Here is a 19,148-nt window from a genome sequence, read left to right as displayed (position 1 = left end):
TGTACTACATGGTCTTAAGTTGTTACATGGCTTGGAGACACGGCCGTGTGAACCTATTTCAAATCACACATGGCTTGCGACACGACTGTGTGACACTATTTCGAGTCATACACAGGTTGGCACACAATCAGTGGCATGGCCATGTGACCCTATTTCTAATTGCACACGGTCGAGTATAAAGTCGTGTAACCCTATTTTTGAATTGTATACAGTTTGACCACATAGCCATGTCCCTGAGCCACATGGCCTGGCCTTTTTCACACAGCCGTGTGACCCTTGTTTGTACATTTTACTCAAAATTTGTAGAAGTTTCAATTTAATCTAAAATTGATCTCGGTTTGTTTTAAATATTTTGTAAGCGCAAATTAGGTCTAGAATTGATTGAAAATCATGGAAATGGTTGAATATGATTTATTTGGTTGAATTTGATTGAAACTTGTGATAAATGTTCATGAATTATTGTTGTAATGCGTTATAGCTCGAGTCAGGCGAATGAATCAGGTATAGAGTGTTACAAAAAGTTTGGTAAAAATGCACCAAAAGTGCAATTGTTTTGGTTGGCATGAAATAGGTACCAAAATGTAGATTTTGAAAATTTTGCTCTAAGGTATCAATACCTATCGATACTTTAGCAATTTTTCTTAAATTTATTAAACATTGAACCAACCTTAAAATGGTATCGATATAAAGGGTAGGGTATTGATACCTTAAATAAAATACTGATGCTTTATAACTAGTATCGATACATTTGGTTTTAATTTTATTTTTCTAAACACCGAAGTTCAAATTCACATGAAGACCAGGTAAGGGTATCGATACTTGATATGAAATTTTGAAAACTTTGCAATTTGGTCTTATTTCATACTTGGGCCAAGAGAAGAGCTTTCGTAAGCTCGATTAACGCTTGAATTTAATTGTGTATCATAATATCTAGTTGTTTATGACATAATTGAATGTTTGAATGATTTATTTATGACATACTTGATTTGAAAATTTAAAATTGTTGCAAAAAAGTCCCTACTCGATCTTGGGTTGACATTAAAGCATTCATATGCTCATATAACACCTAAGAAAGAATGTTCATGATATTCAATGTTTTATTGTTTTTCATTGCATGAATGATGATATGAAATGATGATTTTACTGTGAATTTGTCAGCAGTTGCTCCGACAAAAATTGTAGCACCCTGTAGTTTAGACTTGACAATCGGGTCGGGCGAGGGGTGTTACAGTGTTGATGCGGTCGAGTGAAGGGTGTTACAGTGTTGATGCTCCAAACAAACCAAAGAGCATATAAGTACAAATCCTTAAGACACACTAGAGAGCACATACATGTTAAGCTCGAAGGTAACAAAGAATGCACACGAGTGCATAACTGAAGACAACAAAGATTGCACATAATATGTGTAAGACTCGAAAGAAACAAAACTCTATATCACAATAGAACTCCACATCTAATCCCTATTGGCATGTCAATCATATCTTAACTATTTCACTAAGTTTATTAGGGCACAATAATAACCATAGATAACTTATTAACTGAGACCAATAACTTTCTTATAATTTAGGTATAGGTATACTCAGAGTTTAGAGATCCACTTAATTCAAAATATTATTTAATATTCATATGGAGACAGATTCATAGTTTTACAGTTCAGAGTTTTGATAGATAACTCATTGTCTAATTGCACAGATCAACACATTAACCATCACGTCTAATGGACTATGTTAAAACCAATTATCAAACATCTCATCAAATAATATTTTTATTATAAAATTCTCGAGTAAAAAGCAAAATGCCTTTATATAGCAAAATTATCATTTTACCCTTTTTGCCTCAAATCCCATTTTTTTCACAAGTAGGCACTTAATCACTCAAATTCCATAATTCACCTTTAGTGATTAGTAAGAATCCTTGGGTAGTTAAATCCTTCTCTCGATAATAATGAGAAAATTTATAATTTAGTCCATGTACTTTTAAATCTTTTCAATTTGGTCTCAAAAGTGATTTTCATCACACCAATACATATCCCAACTTATTCTTGTGCCAACTTTTTAAAATTACAATTTAATCATTTTTGCTGAATTTGCATATTCACAATTCTTTCTATTGATTTCCATCTCCAACATCAATTTTCCTTTCATGAAATTCTTTGATCTGAATCATTTTCTAATATTTTTGGTATTTCATTGCATTCCATCCTAGGATAGTACCAAATGAAATATCAAAAATTTGAGGTGTTAAGGGATAATATGTTATGTGTAAAAAAATTAAGCTTCCATGTTCGCTAAAAGCATGAAACCTTATAATATATATAATTTATAAATATCTAATAATAAATATTTTATAATATAAAATATGAATATTTTAATAATATAAATTAATCTACTTAATTTACCACCATCTACTCTTATAAATTTACTTCAAATTAAGTTTAATTAAATATTGCTTATTGTTACGTCTATATAAATATTATAAAAATAAATTTTAATTGTAAAAAATTTATAATGTTTTATAACAAATATAATTTCTACGTTATTAATATTATTGACTTCGTTGATTCCTTTGCCGCCCCTCTTTTCTATTCTCTGTCATCTTATGAAACTAATTTCGATGACAATAATGCCCTTCTCGTTTGACAGTATCCTAACTTGTCATACCCTTGTATCATATGGTTCAATTAAATGGATTGGTTCAATCAATGGGGCATATTTGGGAAACTCAAAAATATGTATGCCTCTTTTCTCTCTCTCTCTCTCTCTCTCGTCAAATGGTCCTCACTTGGCTTCTCAAAAATATAGCTCACCACCGCCCACCTTCACCCCCCCCCCCCCCTTCTCTCTCTCCATCCTTAAAGAACACAATATTTCCCTCATAGAGAGCATGTTGAGGATTGGATTCAGGTTTGTGACTTTCTTCACATTTTTGGGTCTTTGTTCCTTTTTTGCTATTCCAACTTATTTTTCAGTTACAGATTCATACAAAAAGAACTCAAATCATTTCACAATATTTTCTGGGATTCTTTTCTTCTTTCATTATTTTCTGGAAGTGCAGCTTACTGTATTTAGTTTGCTACTACAGAAACATCATTAATGGCTTCATATGTAGAGCCTCACTTCCTCAGAGCTTTTATAACAGGGAATTATCGACACAAACTGGAAGGTATAGCAATGTTCTTCATCCTTCTTTTTATTATTTTCACAGTGCTTTAAATTAAAGTGTATAATATTTGACCTTTATTTTACTTTTAATTTTGGTGATTTGTTTTAAGTTGTTAGATAAAAAGGAGGTTAACGCCATTAAAAGCCTACAGAGGTATGAAAAAGGCTAAAATCCCTAGACCCCATGGCCTTTGCCTCTAGATTCGACTTTACTTTTTTAATTCCTTTATAATTATTAATAAAAAGCTTTTTTAAACCATCATTGATGTTATTGATCCGATAATAAACAAAAAGTCTGGTCGGTGTCACTGTACTCTGAAAAGATCTTCCATGAAATATTAAAAAAATGTTCTTTTTCTCTTTTGTTCTACTGATCCCTTGGCTTTTACTGGAAATTCCATTTTACTTTTTAGAACAATTTGTTTCTAATTCAACAATGCATGTGATAGCTTTGGAAGATACCCCATGGAAAAGATCTGTAGCTTTTTTAATAAAAAGAAATTGGTTAATCTTTACTTTATTCTAATTCGACTATTCAAATGGTATTTAGCAAAGCTGTTGTTTGAATCTCATAGATGGAATCTCAAATATATTATTTATGTATAATGTCATATCAACTTATTCTACATATTACTCATTAAAATTTAACTATTGAATTAATGATGACTATTTGCTTCAAGATTGAAATTTTAAATTTAAAAAATATAGAGACATGGAATGACTCAATTAGAGTAAATTGATAATTAAATTTAATCAAATGAAATTAAATTTAAAAAATAAATAAGTATAAAAACTAGGATCCCTAGCAAAATTTAACCTTTCCTTTTTGCTTTCTTTTTCGCCTTTGCCATTGATGGCGACCACTGGTAAGTTTCAACCAATCCCAACTGGATTCCACTAATCCAACCACTACCTCAGCATATTCGACATTTTCCCTGAACTAGAATGAGTCATGGAAATATGCTAAAAATCTTAGTTACCCCATTAATATTCTCTACTAAATTTTACATAACATTAAATCTTTTACCAAAAACAGATGCCGGAGAAATGAGAATTTGTATCAAACCAGAAGATAAAAAAGAAAACCTTGAAAGATCAATGCCATTAAAATCTTTGTTTCTATGTATACTTCCATCAAAGCAGGCTGAAAGGCAAAATAGCATTGATCACTGGGGCAGCAAGCGGTATCGGGAAGGCAGCTGCAGCGAAATTCATCAGTAATGGTGCCAAAGTCGTCATTGCTGATATACAACACCAACTAGGGCAAGCAACGGCGAATGAGCTTGGACCCAATGCTACTTTTATACCCTGTGACGTAACGGAAGAATCAGATGTATCCGATGCTGTTGACTTTACCGTCTCCAAACACAAACGACTGGATGTTATGTACAATAATGCTGGGGTACCTTGCTACACGCCTCCGAGCATTGTGGACCTTGACCTTGCCATTTTCGACAGAGTTATGGGCATCAATGTGCGAGGAGTCTTGGCCGGCATCAAACACGCTTCGCGTGTGATGATCCCTAGTAGAACTGGCTCCATTCTGTGCACAGCTAGCGTAACTGGAATGATGGGTGGACTAGCTCAACATACTTACAGTGTGTCCAAGTCTGCTGTCATAGGAATTGTTAAGTCCATGGCAGCTGAGCTATGCCAGTACGGAATTCGTGTCAACTGCATATCACCTTTTGCAGTTCCGACTCCATTTACACTAGATGAGATGAGCCAGATTTATCCACAAATTGATGCCGAGCAGCTCGTCAAAATGATACATAGTTTTGGTGTGCTCGGCAAAGCAACATTGGAACCAGGTGATGTAGCCGATGCCGCAGTCTATCTTGCATCAGATGATGCAAAGTATGTTAGTGGGCATAATTTGGTGGTAGATGGAGGTTTTACATCATTTAAGAGATTGGAACTTCCTAAGAGCTAAAGGCTTATAAATGCTGCTCAAAGGATATATTTTGGAAATTGAAGTACGAGGTATATTTCAAGTTTCTTCTAGTTTTTGACAGTCTGGGGAACAACAATTACACTAAACAAAAATGAATTTCAGTACCTTGAGATTTTAGATGGTTGACCTTTTTACTGGTTTCAAAACATGACATAAATTAGTTTAAACTGAACAATAAAAAGAATCAAAGTATTCTAATTCTATGCTAATAACAGAGTACAGAGAGGGTAGTATTACATAAATGAAGCAGAATTGACAACCAAAAAAACCCAAGCTCCAACGAGTTTCATGATCAGTAAATACAAGTACACAGTAAAAAAAAAAAAAACTCAACCTACAGCTGCTCTATTCGTTGGATGATTAAGCTAACAGCAGCATTTGCTGAAGAGAATGGCCCGTGAAAGCTTTCCTGATAAGAAATGGATTCTAGTTCCCTAGCCATCTTCAAAAGAATCTCACCCACGTCGGTTTGTTTGTGTAACAAAGAGTGATAATAGGAGCGGGCAGCCACATTGCTGATCTCCACATTTGTTTCCTCTGGGCAGTATTCATCATCTAACCACTTATGCAGGGTAACTCTGAGCCATTCGGATTCCTACAAGGCCGATCAAAATCGCAAATGCTACGAACCGAAATCAGGTAATTTTGAAATTAAAAAGTGAATTTTTCAATAATGGGTGTTACCTCCAAGGCCTTTGAAGGGAGTAACCAGGGGTCCGGGATTCTCAGGTCTTCAACTAGGTTTTCTGGGTCTTGTCGTTGTTGATTCCCTCGTGGCTCTGAAGAAGATTGAGATCTTAGAGGGAGGGGAGAAGTTTGGGTTCTTTTGAGAGGAAAATTAGGGGTTAGAATTGACGGGGGATAAGGAGGAGTTAGTGGACGATGAAGATGATTGGAATTTGGGATGGCTTCTGCAGCGATTGCAAAGGAAAAACATATGGATTTCATGTCTGTTTCAGATAAAGGAGCAAAGTTGGTGATACTCCCGGGATTTGGCTGGAAAAACTAACTGATGGTCGTTTGTCTGCTGGGAAAATATTATCCTCAAAAGACACCGTTCGCTTCCACTTTTGAATTTCACTTGAAATAATTTTGACCTACTCCTTTTTTCTTTTTTTTTTACATTTATATTATTCTCAAATAAACTTTTTTATTTATTACAAGTTTATCACCACTTATCTAATCTTTTACCCGCATTCTTTTAGTGTTAATTGCACCAAACACCCTTAAATTATGACTTTCATTTTAAATTGGTCATTAAACTTTAAATTATTTTAATTTCATCTTCAAACTATTAAGGTTAAATTATTTAAGTCCTTTCATTACTAAAATCGTTAATTTAACTCTTAAAATTCATATATAGTATAATTTGAAATGAAAAATTTATGAAAAAACTAATATTGTAAAACAAATGTTTTAAAATATTAGTTTTAAGGTTTTAAAACTTTTACGAAACTTTATTCTTCACTTTTTTAGCTTTACTTTATTTTTATTTTTTTTACTTTTAAAATGATACCATAATATTCTAGTTTTATTTAAGTTTTTATTTTAAATTTAGCTACATATCATTTAAAAGTTAAATGAATGGTTTTAATAACAAAAGGACTGATTGATATAGTGTTAATAATTTAGGAACTTAATTAGAAAATATTTATGCAATTAACTCCTTTTTTTTAACTACTCATAAGTCCTTGAAGTTTTGCACGCCTGCCGAAATTCAAACTCCTAATAGATGTTATCTGTTTTTGTGGGGTGCTCTCCTTTGTGTGTGAAAATCAATGTTTAGGGAACCAATTAGTGTTTCAACCAGTCAAGCCATCACTTCCCTGATTAGTAGATTTCAATTAAATAAATCATTTTTAAACTTTAAATTTTTAAAAAAATTATCAAAAATAAATACAATTTGGTTCAACTGTTAGTTTAATCAAATTTTTTAATCCACTTCATATCAGTTTGAAAAATCAGCCAATTCTTCTTTTACTCCGATATATTGATCGATTTCCGATTCAATCTCAAAATTATATTATGTATTCACACCACAAAATTAAAAAGTAAAAGTTATTAAAATTTAAATTAAAAGTTAAAGAGCTTGTTCATTTTTATTCCATAAAAACTGTCATTCATATTTGAGCATCTCTAAACATAAACCATCTCTCAAAACAACACAGAGCTGCATCTATATGATATGAATGTCAATGCAGGAATCAAAGATGCAGACAGTATCCACAGGGACTGAATCCCATTAAAAACTACATAACTTGAAGAACAAACAACTTGTTTCTTGCACCGCAAGCTAAAACTCTAAAACACCTTACCATACTTACTTCTAAAGAAACGTCTGCACAAGACATTTCAGTAAGATGCTGAACTCGGTGAGCTCGGATTCAGCCTGTTGATTTCTTCCTTTGGGTGGATAACCATCCTTCGGACTTCATGCTGAAATTTCCTGTAATTTCAGAGAATATCATCATCATTAAAGCAAAGCTCATACTAAAAACTAATTGGGTATTTTAGGTAGTGGTTTGCTTTTGGTTTTTTGCACTTAACTGCCATGGATAAGGATCTCCAATCAGCATCATATCCCCATCTTCATCGGTATAGGTTATGTGCCAGCCGCTGCTTCCATCGATCAACTTTCCATTGAAATCAAACATATGATCAAGCTCAAGGATGAGGCCTTTGTATCCATTGAATCGATAGAGATCAACCGATCTTCCAAGATTAGTTCCATACTTGAGCACCTACAAGAGCAAAAGGAATATTGTTCTCAGAATCAATTTCATATGACATCCAACTACCGAAACGCTTTGTCCATTAAGTAAACATTCAAGAGAAGATAGAAGCAGTACTTTGGTGCAAGTTTGATCGCCGATGGAGCAACAGTTGTTGCATTGCTTGCTAGATATACCCTTGGAAGCAATGGAAACACTCGACTGAGAAGTGAGAGGAGTCGAACAAAGACGTTGAACCTCACTAGAAGTGAGAACTTGTGGTGAAGGGAGCTCGGGTGAGCCATTAAATAAATTTACTCCAAAAACCATGCATCTGTGACTGCCATTTGGTCTGGACAAAGAAGTTCCGTTTTTGGTAGCACGAGCATCATCATGAACTCTGTTAGAGGAGAATGCTGAGAGCCCATTACACAAACCGGGTACTTTCCTACCAGAAAAGTGTGCTGTGCTGCTGGAACATTGATAAAATGTGTCACAGGTCGGAATCTGAATTTGTAGTTGCTTATGCATCTGCTGTTGCATTGAGGCACAACCAGGATCTTGCGGAAGAAGATGCGGTAATGATTGTCGCAGTACACTGGATTGATTCACGCATGTGTCACTGTCTTCTTGACCTTGCAAGACCCCTGAACTACTTTGAGATTGATTTTTAGCTGTACCATGGAACATGCCTGGTAAAGCAGAAATTATTGTTAGTAGCTGCAAAGTCTCCTAGTGATATTATACACTGCAAAACTAATATGACCATACTATAGATTTCAATACCGACCATCCATAAGCAAGCTAGAAAACTCAGGGGATGATGCGTTGTTGGGGCGAGCCCTCTTCTGATGATGCAGAGTGGAAGTTTTCTTTTTCTTGGTGAATTCCGTGAGATCGATGCTCCAAGGACAAACTCTTTCGGGAAGCAAAACCGAACTCGCTGCGGGATCCCATTTCACCTAAGGAATAATAGAAGTTCATGAATGGATTGAGAATAAGAATATTAAACTAGAAAGCAGGCATCTCCTATCCAAAGGTCATGCGATCATGCATGCAAAAGAGCACATGTTACCTTCACACATCTCCATTTGGAATTCTGCCATCTAATAGGATCGAGATCTTCAGTGCCAATGATAGTGCCAAGGGATCTGGTTTTAAGGATGAGTGCATTAGGTTAAAGGGAGGTATGGAATGAAAACATGGTTCAAACTATCCACAAATGATAAGGTAAAGCAGTAAGCACCTCTGTTCCCCAGATTCTCCACCTTCAACTCGCATTCTACATCTTGTCCCGAAGCAGTAGTCGAATTGAACCGCCTTTATATACTGATCAAGTGGAGTGATAAATTCAGAAGACCTTGTCCTGCAAGATGCAAGAGAGTTAATGCCTTCCTCTTTCAGTTCCAGTGTTACAAGTTCTATGTTACATCAAACTTACCAAGGACGGTAGTAGACGTTAAAGATGCTTCTGGTTGCAAAGGCATGGAAAGCACTGGCAAGTATTCCATGTCGCACACTGTGAGCGGATATGATCGATGGAGATGGACTGTTCAGTAGCTTTGTCATTGATTGGCGAACTCCAACACCGAACTCTCCATTTTCCCCTCTAGAAGAACAAAAACATTTTTGCTCATAATATACAATAAAAACAACATTTTGAAACAATGAAACTCCACATTAACTTCCAAAAGATCATGTCAAATCGTGAATGTGAGCATTGTTACAACAAATTTGCATATTAGTGGCAGAGAGAGAACCTTAGAAAGATAAATGAATCCCCAGCAGCAAGCTTCTTCGAGGTGACAAAGGTACTCCAACCGGTGGTAAGCAAATTTCTTTTTGGATAGCCTACATGAACGGAGTCCATAAGAAAACTAGCTTAAATTTCATTTTGGCCTGAGCTGATCATTGCAGTGCTTAAATCCGAGAGTTTGAATGGAAAAGGTAAGGAAAGTACCACGAAAAACATGTCGAAAGTACCATGGATGACCATGCAAGTCAGTTGCGAGCAGTTCCTGCTGGGGGATTTCCTGAGACATGTCCTGCCACAATATGCATAAACTTAATAACACGATATTGCCTTTACTTTGATCACTTAAAGACTTTGAAACTAAATGTTTCGAACATGAATGCACCAAAATACCAACCAAGAGCGGAAGACACCCATCATTGGCATGCCGCTTTGGGATAGAGAATCCACCGTGTGTCTTTATATCCGATGGAGTTAGCTTCTTACTAAAGTAACGAGAATAATTTTCCCGAGGCGACGCTCGATAATATCTATGCTCCATGCTTTGCTCATCTTGCTGTTAATCCAGAACAGAAAAGCATTAAATAAACCAGACTGCTATATAATCTTAATGCATCTAAAATACTAATATCTAACCTCTGCCTCTGGAAGCAAAATAATTTCTGCAAAGATCTCATCTGTGTCAGGTTCAACCTGCAAATGCACCAATGAAGCATCATATGCCACAACTTATAATGAGATTAAGTTACATGCACAGAAGTAATAAACTATTTACACTACAACCCCATCTAAATATACATGCATGTTTACTTGATACCTTAAGCTCAACATGCAAAACCCTGCAGAGGATCTTCCAAGGTAAATTGTAGATGGGCATTTCCATAGTGCCATCTTCACTCATGTATGCCTCAACCTGCACCAATGGCTTAATCTTTATATGCAAAAGAAACAAACAAAGTTCTATCCTTTCATATATATATGAACAGAAAGACTAAAGAAGATAAAACCTGTTCCATGTGACCTTGAGGGAAGTACAAAACTTTATCTCCAGAGCGAGGAACATAAACAGAAGGACCCGCGCATGCATGCCATAGTTTACTATAGAGATCATTGTTTTCTCCTGATTTCACAATAAAAAATTTAAGCCACAAAATTCGAAACAAAATGATGTAATAAACCGGTTCTACTGATAATTGATGATAAAAAAAAGTGAAACATTAGGGACTAATTCTGCAAATTAAAAGAGCTAGACCAGAGTTGGGACCAACAAAAACAAAATGAGATATGATTGATTAGTTTCCACTGTTTTTTTGGTACTCCACATGAGGTTGAAACAAAATACAAAAGAAAAGAACAAAAGACAATTCGGTTTATGACTTGTATTGAAAAAAAAAAAAGTAATCTCCGCCTAAGAAAGTTCATTTCTCGCCTCTCCTAAGGTTTTATCTCCCGATTCCGTTAAGGTTCCGATGAGTTTATGGAGACAAAATATTTTGGGTGAAACCATGGCAGTTTTAAAAGTCTGTGTATGGCCCGACTTGAGTATCCATAAGTTATATGCGATAAGTCATCAAGTCGAGTCTAATCATGTCTAATTTTTTACGTTCTACATAAATCCGTCTATTTAATCATTTAAAGTTACGATCCTATCGGAGCACACACTTTTATGATCCCATCAGAACAAAGTAAAAAGATAAAACTTCGATTGAAAATGGGTTCTCGGCTCGGAACAAAGTAAAATGATATAAAACCTCGATCGAAAACGAGTTCTCGGCTCGGAACAAAGTAAAAAGATAAAACCTCGATCGAAAACAGGTTCTCGGCTCGAAACGAAGTAAAATGATATAAAACCTCGATCGAAAATGAATTTTCGGCTCGAAATAAAGTAAAAAGATAAAACCTAAATCGAAAACAGGTTCTCGGCTCGGAACATGATAAAAGGGACAAATAATAAAAATAAAAATAAAAATCCAAAATTTGCAACAAGAGTTAATTAAACGGGTTTCCATTGATGTAGATACCTCTAGTGGAGTGAAAAGGGAACTTAGCTTTTGAACCATGCCCTTCACCATCCATCTCTCTCGTTCTCTTTTTCGAAGAAGAAGAAGGCCCTTTCCGACAAAAAGGAAGGAGCAGCAAATATGAGAAGAAGAGAGAAGAGAGAAGAGAGAAGAGAGAAAGGAAGAGGGAAAGGGGGCAAAGGCGTATATGTATACAAGTATGATGATTATAAATAACAAAATGACAAAAGTTGACAGAAAAGAGACCTCAGTCTTTTCAACCCCCCGGCCCCCTCTACCTCCATACTATGTTTATGATCATTATTGCAAAATAAACGTTTATATCATGTTCATGCCCCCAATGTGCATACAAGGGAAGGGAGAAAAAATTGAAGTTCGACAGTTTCGTTTACATCGCCCCTTTAAACTCTGCACTTATTCTTTCTCTTCCTTTTAACTTCTCTGTTTGTCTGGATGCTGGGAGATATTTGCTACCTTAGATGCCGATGAGTCCAAGGTGCTTTTTTGCCTTTTCATGCACGTATATATCGCCAACTCTAGCTTTCTCCGCTTCCTCTTCCTCAAATCATATATTAATATGTTAACTTTACCCAACCTCTCTCAATGATTATAAACATGTGAGCTTTATACCCATCACATATGCTGTTCAGATTTATTATGTTAAAAGAATTGCATTCTTCAATTTTAATCACATTCTCTTTTATTTCTATTTTGTAATATGTTGAATCCAAATTATTTATACAATAAATATAAATGTATTTAATATTTGATAACAAATACTAATATGTTGTACAGTAAAATCAAATATTTAATGCTCAAATTAACATTAGATTAATGGACTTAATTAATATTTCGAGACTTAATAAAATACTTTAAAATTAAATCAATTTAAAATTTCTAACTCGATATTCAATCAAATTAACCCACGTATATGTACATATGTTAATGTACTAGAAAATCACATCATCGTTAGTGTAATATGATTCACATAACACCTAAACTAAGGTTAAATAAATACAAAGCCTGATTAATATAATACTTATTTTTTTAGGATCCTACTTTGTAAAAGACCAGAGACAAACTGTGTTTCACTTATGATGAATGTCGGTTTTTTTTTTCTTTTTCTTTTTAAGACAAGTGATTGAAGGGAGTAAACTAAAGGTAGGTTTAGGTAAGAGTATTAAGTGTCATTGTAAATTTGAAAGCATGAGAGAGTATTGTAGCATGGCCTACATCTGTATTCTGCCAGTCCCAACTGCCACCAGATCCTTCCTACACCTCTTTTTAAACTTCAAGACGCATCAGACCAAATCCAATTTATTACCTTCTAAATGTTTGTTTGTTTGTTTGTACGTCAGTTATTCCTTAACAAACAAAAAGGACAGTTTCTTTTTGGGGAATTTGAATATTAGGAAGGTAAAGAAATAATAATAATAATAATAATAATAATAATAATAATATATGTTGAATGTAAAATTGTTTTTATGTGGTTTGAATGAGTGGAGGTTGTTGTTTTCCAAACATATCTAGTAATTTTCAGAAGGATTGTGCTTTAATATTATTTTTAGTCCAAAATAGTAAAACAGATGAATATATGTGTGATTATGTCCAGAAAAATAAATATGATTATTAGATAATAAAATTGTTTATGCACATTACCATATAAGTTATATTAAAATTGTATTATTTGATTGATGAAATGTAAAAATATTTAAATACAAATTTTATTAACTTGTCTTAATAAAATATATTGTTTTTTATTGTTTAGTATATAAATATTAAAGCTTATAATATTTTATTTCACGTAGTTCTTTACAAGTTAATATTACATCTTCTTTTTCAAATGAATAAACTAAAATTGAAGAAGATAGATATGCTAGTGAGCCTTCTCTTTCAATCAAAATGATAGAAGAAAATGAAATTTTTTCTTTTAACATGCTATTAGTTATAGTGCAGTGATAATATTGCACTCTTAGAGAAAAACTTAGGTTTGAATTCTAGAGGTACATTGTTAGGAAAGTAGCCCTTAACTCTAAAAGATTAATTTTCATGGATAGTAAAACGAACATAAAATATAAATTAGTCATAAAAAATAGAGTAAATTTAACTAAAATGATGAAAAAATGTTCGAGACAAGATGTAATACATAAAAGGTAATATATTGACTAAATGCTAATTTCTCTCTAACTTATAATAAATAAATAAATATAGTTTACATGTTACTTGAAGAATCTATCAAAGACTTGAAAAATTTTAAATCCATTAGTTTTTATTATTAATTAATTTTAATTTAAGTAAAATAATCAAAGTTGTGAAAAAAAGTAAAATTGTCAATAATATCACATTACCAAAGGAATATAAAATTACTTAAGGAATATGTGGTACCAAATAATGACACTATTTGTAACACCCTATATCCAACCCGATCACCGAGTTTGAGCTATAGTGTGTCACATTTGTTACTAGAGTAACTACGAACGATTCACAATTAAAATATACAATTTAATGATAAAAACAAACAAATATACATTCAACATGAAATACAATCATTCTCAGGCTTTATAAGAACTTACAAAAGCTCTAAAGCTAATTTGAGGTCGAATTAGGACCAAAATGAAAGTTTTCAATATTCAAGGTCGATGCCGCGACGTGACATACTGACTTGATCAAATGGCCTCCTCATCGCGGCGACAAATTTTCCTTGTCGCTCTGTAGTCTGGAGCCCAGATCTCATCGCTATGACATTTGTGTGACGTCGCAACATCACAGACTATTTGTGCAAATTTTATTTCATAATCCTGCCATTTAAAACACAAAATTTGCATAGCTAATTTCAAACTTAACTCTTGACCGTTTGTACAACATCTATGAATTCTACCATCATCCAATTTCATAATATCATGATTCAACCATCAATACTTCCAATCATTCAAACATTCAAACATTCTCGCGAACTTAGATAATATTCAAAACATAATACAACACAATCTTTACATATTCATTCATTACAATTTACTCATATTGCCATTTCATATAGCACATTTAATCAAACTATAGCTAATCTAGAATATGCATATTAAGCATATAACATCATCACCTTATTAATCATTAATACAATTTATTTAGAACTTATATATGCCAACACGCCAAAACACATCCATTTAAATCATTTCAATTATCATAAACATATCTCAATCCCACACTCCATAATATTCACATTTATATTAAACTAAACTTTTACCTTAGCTTTTATAATCTAACCAACTAACATATCTCATTCCATGTTCATCCATATATATACATGTATCCAATTAATCTTTCAAATATCAATCATCCAAACCATTTAGCATACTCTCTTTGTTTCCCAAATTCAATCACTTTTATATCATTTCATACCTTACTAAACTTACTTAACCTAACTACATGTTCTTAACACAAAATAAAATTGATACGAATTTTGTTGAGTCCGGGATTGTCGGTTGGATGCTGAGTCGATATTTGATTTCATGAATAGAATCTAACTTGCACGTGAAAAACAAGATCGTACGCTAAGTAATTTATCCAATGGTACCTTATGATTCATATAACACCCCTAACCCCTCTCTGTCACGAATTAGGGTTACGAATATTACCGTACAATCGAAACAATTATACTTAATTTCATTTAATATCATAAACATAACATAAACCATTCATATATACATACCTTCCCTATATTGAGCCCTCGAGGCCTAAGAAACACCTTAGAAACAACTCGGGACTAAATTGAAATCATTTGGAAAATCTAGGAAAAAAGTTACAAAAATTTGGATACAGAGGTCACATGGTTGTGTCCCAACTTGTGTAACTCACTGACTTGAGACACACAACTGTGTCTCAACCCATGTCTCTGCTCGTGTAACTCTCTGACTTAGGTGACACGGTCGTGTCCCTGGCCGTGTGTTAGCCCGTATGTGACATTACACTATGCAATTATACCACATGTTCAGGGCACACGCCCATGTGGGCAGGCCGTGTGCACCAAAATGTACCTTAAACCTTAAGTTTACCATTTCCTACTTGCTTGGGTATTAAGCAACTCAAATACCAATCATTTAACCTATTCAAAATATGATTAAACATACTCAAAATATGACAAAACAACCATCTTAGGTGCCTAACCAATGTACCCCCATTGGTACACATTTATATCATTAAAACACATCAATAAGGCATCATCCAAATCAAGGTTTCATGCATGCCAAAAGCACTCACTTTAGCCTAACATATAACTACCTATTACATCAAGCTTAAAGTTGCACACACATAAATCAAGCCTTGGGTCAAAACAACATACCAAACATATACTTATATACAATGACCATCATTATACTTATAACTCAAATTTACATCACATTCACAAAAACATCTATCAACCAAAGACCTCCTAGGTACATGCCATTACAAAAATAAACATCACTACACTTGAAATCGGGATCGTTGTTGGATGTTGAGTTGGCGATCAAAAGAAAAGTACCTAACCTGCGCACGAAAAACGAAACCGCACGCCGAGTAAAACTCAATAATATTTCTATAATCTGAAATTTTAAAGATATGATATGATACATGAATGCTCAAATTTAATTATACACTCATACAACTATCTAAGCATGCAAATACAAGATATCACTATTTCAATCTCATGCATATTACCACATTATTTCATGCTATGCTCAATTTTCACAAGTATTCATACTTAGTTTCTTTTAACATATATCTCAATTCACACCACTTGCTATATGAATAACTTTTCGTAGATCAATCAACAATTTACTTATATAATGGCACAAACCAATCCATGTCCAATTCATGAGTGCATCACTTATATATTTCACTTATGTTCACAACATAATTCACATTTCATTTTCCAATCCACTTTTTCATTTCCAATTCACGTACTTTGCCATTTCAATATCAATTACATAACTTTATTATTTAATTACCCCATTAACACGACCCGGACTCAGAAGGATACACGGATCCAACCAACACACCAATTTGGCACCCAATGCCTCATCGGGTAAATCTAAAGTAATAATCGTGCCCTGCGCTATATATATTGACACACAATGTCTTATCGATTAAACCGAAGCAAATTGGCACCAGTGCCTCATTGACTCGAAGTTGAAAAAATCTCTGAACTCTTCCTATCCTATGTCATGCCATCTATATTCGACTTAGTCTGAAACAGTTAATAGGGTTCCATTTCACTTACAAATACATCCAATATCCAATTCTCATATTTGCACATTATCACATTTAAACATATATTCATTTCAATTTCCATATACTCAATACATTCATAATATATACCAAATCAATCTAATTCAATCAACTATAAATTCAATTCAATCTCAAAGTATTAAAGTACTCACCTCAACTACTTACCATATGCAATAATTCAAAATACAATAATTAACAACTTAGTTCGGATTATAGAAATACAAATCATGGATTCCAAGCTATTCGACGTCGATTTTGTCCTTTCCCTTTTTAGTCGAGGATTTCGGTACGATGTTAGCTAGAAATTAAAACAATTAAAATACATAAATACTACATAATTCAATTCCACATTGAATATTTTAATTTTTACACAATATTTGCTTAAATTTCAATTTAGTCCCTAAACCAAGACCAATTTTTAACTTTCACATTTAACCCTATATTTTAATACTAATTTCACTTTAAGCTAAATTTAATTCCTATTTTCAATTATAACATCAAAATTTGAATTTTCCACACTTTAGTCCCTATTATTCAAAATCAAAATTAATTTCACTATTTAGTCCTTTTTCACTTTAAACTTAGAAATCTATCAATTTAATCCCTAGAATTTAAAATATTCAACAATAACAACATTTAAAATCTTAAGCAATACTAAAATTACAATATAAGTTGGGTAGCTCTAAGTACCGAGATTCTAAAAACATAAAATTACAAAAAAAAAATACTAAATTGACTAACCAATTAAAGTTAAAAAGCTAAAATTCCCTAGATTTGCCGTCCACTCTTCTGTTCTTTCATTTATTTCTTTCTTTTATTTTGCATGAAAAATGTTTGATCCTTTCCACTTTCTTTTCATTTATTTTACTTTAATTTTATTACTATATTATAATATATATATACATACATTTAGTTTTTTAGTTATTAATTATTATAATATATATATATATATATATATATATATATATATATATATATGATAAGTTTACATATAATATATATATTACTCCTTAATGCCGTCCACTACAACAAGGTAAATGCATATTTGTCATTTTAGTCCTTTAATTAATATAAACTATAATTCAACTTTTAAGCGATATACAATTTAGTCCTAGTATTTTAACAATTCTTAATTTCACAAAATTTATTTAATCAAAATCTAATTCACTACCAAACTAACCTCGTAAAAATTAAATAAAAATATTTACTAATTTATTTTATGGAAATGGAGTCCCGAACTTCATTTTCTGACACCCTAACTATTGGGTTGTTACAATTTAAGAGGTAATAATTTAATATATAAGTATAACAATAAATATATGAACTCAATTTGTAATTTATATAAGTTTATATATATAGGCAAGTATGCAATTATACCAAATCAATTCACATTTCAAATCAAATCTGCTTTATAGGCAAATCACATTTATACGCTCACTTGGATTTTCAAGACAAATATTTAGATTTATCAATCAACATCTCAAATTGAAACCGTAGTGTATTACTGAATAAACCAAAATATAGACCTGTATAATTGGTAGATTGATAAATCTCCAATTTCGTCACATAGTTCAATCCACATCCCATCATACTCAATTCAATATCGATTCATCATATAACATAATCCGGCTCAATTTCATACAAACTCCTATATCAGTCACGTCATACAATTTTCTATTCTACTCAATTTAGTCTTTGCCTTAATATTCAATTTCAACCATAGTATTTCAACTCAATAATTGTTAATAATTCACCTAAATTTTATATAATGCAAAATTTTTCATAAGTATAAAGTAATTAATTGGTCTCGGGTCATAAAGATACAAACCGAAAGCTCATGTCACTCGTCGTCGACTCTCGCCTTTCTTTTCCCTTTTGACAATCTTGCGTCATTTTTAGCCAAGAATAATAATTAAATAATGGTATAATATCAAATTCTATCCAAATCACATTCAATTACAAAATCCTACATATTTTATAAATTATTCAATTTAGTCCATAAAAGCGATATAGTCATATCTTTCAAATTTGAATTTCGATTTTAAAACCGATCTCAATTACATCCTTATATAACCCTTTATTATCTATAATTATAAAAATATTACACCAATTTTAAAATTTATGCACTTTAGTCCGTATGTTCAAAAACTAGAAATTAAATTTTACAAACTAGTCATTTTCATATTTAAGCTTAAAATCTAACAAATTAACACAAATTTCATCAAGTATCCAACAATGAAAAATTTTAAAAACTTTAACAGTTTCACAAATTGGTACACAAGCTAA

General features: G+C 32.7%; 3 protein-coding genes and 1 long non-coding RNA gene across 4 annotated transcripts; 1 reads left to right on the top strand and 3 right to left on the bottom strand.

The window, feature by feature from the left end:
- Positions 1 to 2,687: 2,687 nt before the first annotated feature.
- LOC108453737 (short-chain dehydrogenase reductase 3c-like) lies at positions 2,688 to 5,175 on the top strand. Its single transcript, XM_017752018.2, has 3 exons — positions 2,688 to 2,903; positions 3,082 to 3,162; positions 4,305 to 5,175. Exons 1-3 carry the CDS (start codon positions 2,734 to 2,736, stop codon positions 5,092 to 5,094), a joined length of 1,041 nt encoding a protein of 346 aa, XP_017607507.2. The 5' UTR covers positions 2,688 to 2,733; the 3' UTR covers positions 5,095 to 5,175.
- Positions 3,898 to 4,739, bottom strand: LOC128296539 (uncharacterized). The gene is made up of 2 exons (XR_008287162.1): positions 4,568 to 4,739; positions 3,898 to 4,469 (listed from the first exon to the last, which is right to left on the bottom strand). It is a non-coding gene; the product is annotated as an uncharacterized LOC128296539 (long non-coding RNA).
- Positions 5,176 to 5,313: 138 nt separating the features above from the next.
- Positions 5,314 to 6,252, bottom strand: LOC108453738 (uncharacterized). Its single transcript, XM_017752019.2, has 2 exons — positions 5,800 to 6,252; positions 5,314 to 5,710 (listed from the first exon to the last, which is right to left on the bottom strand). Exons 1-2 carry the CDS (start codon positions 6,061 to 6,063, stop codon positions 5,450 to 5,452), a joined length of 525 nt encoding a protein of 174 aa, XP_017607508.1. The 5' UTR covers positions 6,064 to 6,252; the 3' UTR covers positions 5,314 to 5,449.
- Positions 6,253 to 7,188: 936 nt separating this feature from the next.
- Positions 7,189 to 12,062, bottom strand: LOC108451936 (auxin response factor 24-like). The gene is made up of 15 exons (XM_017749652.2): positions 11,847 to 12,062; positions 11,601 to 11,690; positions 10,587 to 10,699; positions 10,397 to 10,492; positions 10,216 to 10,272; positions 9,977 to 10,135; positions 9,787 to 9,871; positions 9,587 to 9,677; positions 9,268 to 9,435; positions 9,073 to 9,192; positions 8,902 to 8,977; positions 8,617 to 8,788; positions 7,965 to 8,518; positions 7,663 to 7,856; positions 7,189 to 7,561 (listed from the first exon to the last, which is right to left on the bottom strand). Exons 2-15 carry the CDS (start codon positions 11,653 to 11,655, stop codon positions 7,468 to 7,470), a joined length of 2,034 nt encoding a protein of 677 aa, XP_017605141.1. The 5' UTR covers positions 11,656 to 11,690; positions 11,847 to 12,062; the 3' UTR covers positions 7,189 to 7,467.
- Between the last annotated feature and the right edge of the window lie 7,086 nt (positions 12,063 to 19,148).

This window comes from Gossypium arboreum, chromosome 8, assembly GCF_025698485.1.
Source record: "Gossypium arboreum isolate Shixiya-1 chromosome 8, ASM2569848v2, whole genome shotgun sequence".
NCBI classification, from domain to species: domain Eukaryota; kingdom Viridiplantae; phylum Streptophyta; class Magnoliopsida; order Malvales; family Malvaceae; genus Gossypium; species Gossypium arboreum.
The sequence above is the reverse complement of the archived record's forward strand: the minus strand, read 5'-3'. Positions and strand labels throughout refer to the sequence as shown.

Excerpts from the sequence above, each read along its gene's own strand:
- LOC108453737 (XM_017752018.2), top strand. The coding sequence starts at position 2,734 with ATGCCTCTTTTCTCTCTCTCTCTCTCTCTCTCGTCAAATGGTCCTCAC. Across the intron at positions 2,904-3,081 it reads ATGTTGAGGATTGGATTCAG|AAACATCATTAATGGCTTCA; the intron begins GTTTGTGACTTT and ends TTGCTACTACAG. Across the intron at positions 3,163-4,304 it reads TTATCGACACAAACTGGAAG|GCTGAAAGGCAAAATAGCAT; the intron begins GTATAGCAATGT and ends CCATCAAAGCAG.
- LOC108453738 (XM_017752019.2), bottom strand. The coding sequence starts at position 6,063 with ATGAAATCCATATGTTTTTCCTTTGCAATCGCTGCAGAAGCCATCCCA. Across the intron at positions 5,711-5,799 it reads TCCCTTCAAAGGCCTTGGAG|GAATCCGAATGGCTCAGAGT; the intron begins GTAACACCCATT and ends TCGGCCTTGTAG.
- LOC108451936 (XM_017749652.2), bottom strand. The coding sequence starts at position 11,655 with ATGGATGGTGAAGGGCATGGTTCAAAAGCTAAGTTCCCTTTTCACTCC. Across the intron at positions 10,136-10,215 it reads TTTTGCTTCCAGAGGCAGAG|CAAGATGAGCAAAGCATGGA; the intron begins GTTAGATATTAG and ends CTGGATTAACAG. Across the intron at positions 7,857-7,964 it reads GCGATCAAACTTGCACCAAA|GTGCTCAAGTATGGAACTAA; the intron begins GTACTGCTTCTA and ends TTGCTCTTGTAG.